The 6,296-nt window shown below is 44.8% G+C and overlaps 1 protein-coding gene across 1 annotated transcript in view; it reads right to left on the bottom strand.

Moving 5' to 3' along the window:
- The window catches only part of MSANTD1 (Myb/SANT DNA binding domain containing 1), a 44,534-nt gene extending 42,313 nt beyond the window's left edge, over window positions 1-2,221 (bottom strand). Inside the window, exon 1 of the mRNA XM_017820682.1 lies at window positions 2,187-2,221. Coding sequence (XP_017676171.1) covers window positions 2,187-2,202 — 16 coding nt within the window. The 5' untranslated portion in view covers window positions 2,203-2,221. The remainder of the gene's footprint in view (window positions 1-2,186) is intronic.
- Window positions 2,222-6,296: the final 4,075 nt, after the last annotated feature.

Here is a 6,296-nt window from a genome sequence, read left to right as displayed (position 1 = left end):
GCTCTTACACATCTTTCTAAAGCAGATTTGAAAGATCTCTGACTAATTAAATCTATTGCTATTAGTGTGAGTAGGCCATATTTAAATTCAATTTTTAATGGGTTATGACCCAGAAGTGTATTCATTACCAGAATTTCTCTCTTTCTAAAAGCCTGATACTGCAATTGGATTAATGGGGCACATCCTTACACCAACACATTGCTTTAGGGGGACTCTGCTTGGGTGCAAAGGTCCTCTAGAACCAGAGCCTTTACCTGCAGCATGATAAAGCATCACAGGATTATAGTCATTGCCCCAAGAAAAATAAAAAAGACTCATCTTTATCTTCTAACTTTGTTTATCTTGGCATCATCAAGACTTTACCCCTCAATTTAGAAAACGAGAAGCAAGAAGTTACCAAGGCAGAAAGATCCAGGCATCCTACAATAAAATTCAGTACTTGGTTTCAGTGCAGCCTTTTTCTTACTCTACCCAGAGCAGTAGGATGCCCAGGATCTGACACATTAAACCCATTTCAGAACCCTCAGCAAAAAGTGGGTTTCAGTTTAGGAAGTGATAACAGGAGGGCCCTGGGCATGTCTGCAGTGAAAAGTCCACTAGTAAAGCTTCATAAGCTGAGCAGTATTTTTCCTCTCTTTGAGAACTAAATATGTGATTTGAAAGTGCACAGAATGGTTTTACTTCCATGGGACAAGCACTTGACAACTTCAGGTACTTTGTGACACTGGTACGACTCACCTTTCTCCTCTGGATGCTCCGTGCTGCTCTAGTGGGAGCCCTCACCCCCCCCAGACCCTGCTCCCCTCAGTCCAATTCGCCTGGTCTGCGTGGGCTCAGCTGTGTGAGCCCACTGACATCCATGTGCTGGAAGTACTCCCAAGCTGAGGGGACTAAGGGGTTAATCCAGCTCGCAGGCATACATTAAACCCTGTTAAGAGCATTCCACAGAAATACCATCCTGAGCTCGAAGCCCAGAAGGAATAGCCAACCTGACACATTCTCTATCCGTGATTTTAAAGTCAGCAGCAATAGGGCATTTTGTGGGGCACTCATAAACCCTTAGAAACCTGTGGGCATGGAAAACTAGCCATTGTACGGACAGCTGCACAGGATAAAATGGAGAGCCATTTATGCAGCATTAGCTGTGAAAGTTGTACTTTCCTTTAAGCACTCATTTCGAGTTCTACCACCTGTTTAAAAAAGTATTTCCTCATTCATTTTAAAAGCTGCAGCTCCATCCCCCCTCCTGTCTCCATAAAGTTGTCATAAAGACACACACTTACAGGAGAATAAAAGAACCTGCAGTTGTAAGTATCCCAGATATTGGTCTCTATCAGGCTATATAAACCAGAGCTTTAGCAGTCTCTCAGGAGTTTGCTGTAAAAGCAATTGGAACTGCAATTAACAACAGCACATCTTAGGATAGGGAAAGACTTCTAACTAGAAGCTAATTAGGAGGGCAAACACTGAAGCTTGTTAGCTGAGATGCTAATGAGAATTATACTTGAGTGGCAGCAGACTAGCTATTCAGAGTTAATTAGAAACCTCAGCTGATAGTATATTGCTCTTAAGAGCTTTCAAAACAAACAACTGGAAAAACTGTCCTGCAGCTAAGGATCCAGCATGCCATGTTGAGTAATTCATGGGCACAGAGAACAGCCAGAAGATTACACTCAAGATTCAGGGTAATAGCCTCTGAAAAAGGTAGAGAGGAGGTTTTTAGTAGGTGCATGCCCGCCTGGATTTTCTGCAATGGATCAGTTCATCGGTGGCAACCCTGATGCTGCATTACCCACTGCCTGGAGTAAACAGCATCCAATTGCACCAGAGGATGAGTGGGGGGCTGCCACACGCCCAAAATATCCTCACCAGTCTTGTGCAGAAGTGGGACACGGACCTGGGCTGATCCAACGGCCCCTGACAGCTTTCCTATCCCACCCCCAGCCTCTCCCATTCCAGCCCTCAGCTCTCGGCCGGGAAAGCTGCTGGTGTCAGCTGTACCAGGGCAAAGCCACAGCTGTGTGCAATTGCTCTCACCACGACTTTGCCTTCCCGGGGCACGGGAGGGGTTTACTCTCTCCCCCTCTTTGTGCGGTGAGGGGGTAAAGAGTAAATCGGAGCACTTCGAGGGGAAAAACCTTTTAAATGTACGATGGCCGCAACGGGGATGTGAAGTGTGGCCTTACCTGGGCTGAGTTGCATGGCTGATTCCTGCTCTGAGCAGAGCCAGGGAGGCAAAGCAGAGGGGCTGCCTGTTTAAATGTTTCCTCTGTGCCTGATTGGAAGCGCAAGAGCCAGTCAGGGGCAGGGGAGAGGCTGCTAAACTCAAAGTAGGTTGCTTGTTTCAGGAAAAGGTTGGATACTGGAGAACCTGCATGCTGGTTTGCAGTGCACATGAAAACACATGAAAACATTCAGTGTCACAGGGGAGAGAAATGCTCCAGAAGAATTAGGGGGATTTAGAATTTCACCAAGGCCCTGTTTGCATTAAACCTTGCAGCAATTTAAGCAAAATGTGGGTTTAATTCTATTTATTGAAACCAATTGCAAATCCATGTGGATGCTCTTAAACAGATTCAGCTTTCCAAAAGAAAAACCAATGCAATGGAGATTTCAATTAAAGCATAGAGGAGCATCCACAAACGGGTTTACACCAGTGTAATTAAACAGATTTCAAAGTTTAACTTTAGCTTAACTAAAGATTTCAAAGTTTAACTTAAAACAAATGTGACTTTTAATGCAGATGTGACCTGGCAGTTGCTAGCTGACGGCATGTGAGGGGGTGGGGAACTTTGTGCACTGAAACCTTCCTGCCAGAGTCCTGGGAATGAATAGGTGTAAATACCCCCTTCACACAAGGTTTTCAGTAACTGCAGTGCACAGCATATGAAAGTACAAAAAAATTAAGAGTAGACACCAACACTGCCAACTATAATCCATAATTCCATCTATTTCTTAAAGGAAAAAAAAAATCCTGGTGCATAAGCAGTATTCTGCAGAGACAAATTTACTTCACTAGAGTTTCTGAAGCAAGAGTCCTGGATTGTGGTTATTCAGGTTTAACAGGACTTGTAAATGCTGACTGAAGCTAGAGGCAAAATTCCCCCAACAGCAAAGTGATGTAGCTCTGGGCTTGACCACCCTGCAGCTCACTGGAGATCATCCCAGCCACAAGCCACATGCCCGGGCTCAGCAGACACCAGTCCACTGGTGACCAGGACATGATGGTGGGTTTGCCAAAGACATTTCACAAAATCCAAACTCCTCTACAGCTGGTGCCTGTGATCCCTCAGGGGGCTGGAAGCATGGGCTGGGGATCCCCTCGCTCAGAAACTTGCACAGCTGCTCTGGGTTTAGGACAAAATGTAATAAGCTGCTTGGCAACTCAAAACCAGGATAAATAAAAGTAACAGAAGAGATTTAAATGCAAGTAACTCGTATTTAATGTTTCAGGGAAGATTTACTAATGGGGAACTAAGGGTATAGATAGGTACCTCTAGGTACCTCTAGACAGTCCAAACAAACTGCTCTCCACCTGGTACAGGTCCTACACACACTCCAGCCAGCACAGCAGAGCAGTGAAAGGCAGCTGCTGTCCTCTCCTTCTCAGGGCATTTTCCCTCCACCCCTCATCGCTTAGTGCTTCTGGTAGATTTTTCCCATTTCAAAGACTTTGCAGAAGCCACCTTCCCAGAGCTGCAGAAGCAAACTGGGACAAGGCTCAAGGTGTGTCCAGGGTTTATATTGCTTACAGCAAGCAGGTGGAGCCATAGGAAGAGGTGGGCAGAGGTTGGATTTGGCCATAGACACATCTGTGTCTATACTCCCTTTGTGACCATCCCCATGCCTGGAGCGGAAGGCTGGGATGCTGGTATCAGACACAGCATCATCCATAGGATATGCTATCTCCAAGGAGTGCTGGCCAGTAATTCCAGTGCCTGAGCTGACAATAAAAAGTATGTACCTGTAACCTGACCATTAAAAGGTCAGTTTAGCTAAGGCTGATCCTTTTCTCAGCAGGCCATGCTCAAGCATTCTTCTCTGCTTAAGCATATTGATGCTTAGCTTGCTCTGCAACAGCAATAGTGCCTTCACTGATAGCAGTGTCACAGTCCTGTGTGTGCCTGTCCTTTCAGGGCTGCAAATGGGCAAACCTACCAAATGTACCCTGATCCCAAAGCCAGCCACAGCCCTAAAGCCAGGATCAGAAGGCACCCACCCATGTTGCTAAGGATGCCTTCATCCCTCCTGAGGGCAACTCAAGCCATTTTATCCACCACTGCATATTGGCTCATCAAACATAGTCCGTCTATCACGGAACACAAGGGTCACATTTTTCTATGAGACAAAAGGTCCCTGAAAAACTCAGCTTTCACCAGATTGCCTTTGGTTTCTGCACTTTTCTCAAACTCATCTTCAGTTTCTCAAGCTCCTTATTAGGACTAACACCTCATGCCTAGCAGATGTCTTTGGACAGCAGAGCTCTGCAGTTGGCCACAGCACAAGTTAAACCAGAGAAGCAATTCCCAACATAGCCCAGCATGCCAGTTTCTCTATCCCACCTGTCTCCCAGACAGGTATTTTTGTGAGCACCTTTAACATGTTGTGCTGACACTTCATTGTACCATGTTTATTTGGGGGGGAAAAAAAATAATCAAAGATGTTGGGCTAAAACTATCACTGGTTCATATGCATATACTGGCATGGCATTTTAGCCAATGCATATATAGGCAAGAGCCAGTGGTAGTGTGTGTATATATATATATATATATATATATATAGGGATGCCTATAGTGATAATCCAATGGTAGTGAAGCATTTTTAGAGAAAGATACATATTATGAGAAATTCTTTTGGCTTGGACCACAGACTGAAGTGCCGTACTTGCTCCACTCTGCTCAGGACATGCTCACTCAGCTCTGAGCATGGCAATTCCCAGAGCAGGGAGTCTTCTCACCAGATTTTTCAGCTTCTGGGGAAATTATAGCTAAAAACTGAGTTCTCTGAATACTTGCTGAGCAATCTCCTTGCTCCTCAGACATCCCAAACACAGCAATCAATTTTTCTCCCCTGGATTCAGGAGGGTGACATAATCTTTTGACATCCTAGCAAGCATAAGCTACAAACAGTAACTTGCCCCATTTATTATGTGTGCTTGTTCCCATCTTCCCTCTGCAGGGATAAATGTACAGCTCTAAACCTGAATTTCATCTATTTACCTTCTCCTGACTGTGAATCCCTTTCAGTATTGCAAACTTCACACTGGCTTGCAAAGCATCCAGCTCCACACGAGCCCAATTTTCCTTTCAGGCTGATGATCTCCTGCTGCAGCAGCATCAGCTCCTCCTGCCAAGGAGCCCTCCATGCCAGCCCTCCTCTCCTGGCCCACGCTGTACACCTGCAGCAAAATGACACAATCTGTTGCAGCTTTTACCTCTTTTTCTCCCCCAGAACTAGACTGCTGCTTGGCTTGCATTGCAGATCCCCAGGGAGTAGCATTTTAGCTCTGCAGGACATACTACCCCAGGTCTCTCTCTTGTAATGGTTTTAATTTTTTATCATGCTCAGAGCACTGCCTGCTGTCTCTTAAGCTTTCCTATGCACTGGGGAATTGCCTTTGCTTGGCAAATATTCGTGGGTTTATCAAAGTTATTGCTGGATTTTCTAATAATGGGGTTTCTAGTAATGCCTCTCAGTTTACTTTTCCCCCTAATTCGCAGTCTGATCTCTCACAACTGACATAATGCCCCAAAATTGCAACACTGCACCTTTAATCTTAGATCACTCATCAGTCCTCTTTTTCTTCAGGGGAGAAAAGAGAGAAAAAAAGGTAGTATCAGGAGCAGAAGTCTCTTCTTTGTGTTGAAGCCTTTGGCCTCAGGTCAAGAAGGCTTTTCATGGGAAAGCCCTGCTGTTCCCTGGAGAACTTGCATAAAACTCCATTCTCTGCTGCTGCCTTCACCTCTTTGCCCTCTGAAGGCAGTGGCTGTATCTCATTTTTCCTGGGCTGCTTCTTTCTCTCTGCATTTATTTTTTGGTAATCAAGTACAGTTATCACATCCTGTGGGAGGTGACTAAAGAAACTAGTGAATCCATGATCCTGTTTTCATTGTTCTATGAATTATTTGGATCCATTTTGTTTGCTATATTTTTTAAAACAATTTGGCCACAGTTTAATGAGGGTAGGTTTCTACTTTGATTTTCATTAAGCAATCCTGTATTTTGTGCATGACCTGCAATCCCAGCATGCTGGATTTCCAAAACACCCAGTATGCCATTTAATTTGTCCTTACCAC

The sequence above is a fragment of the Lepidothrix coronata genome, unplaced genomic scaffold, assembly GCF_001604755.1.
Source record: "Lepidothrix coronata isolate B3197 unplaced genomic scaffold, Lepidothrix_coronata-1.0 Scaffold85, whole genome shotgun sequence".
Lineage (NCBI taxonomy): Eukaryota > Metazoa > Chordata > Aves > Passeriformes > Pipridae > Lepidothrix > Lepidothrix coronata.
Note: the sequence above shows the minus strand (reverse complement) of the source record. Positions and strands in the feature narration are given on the sequence as shown.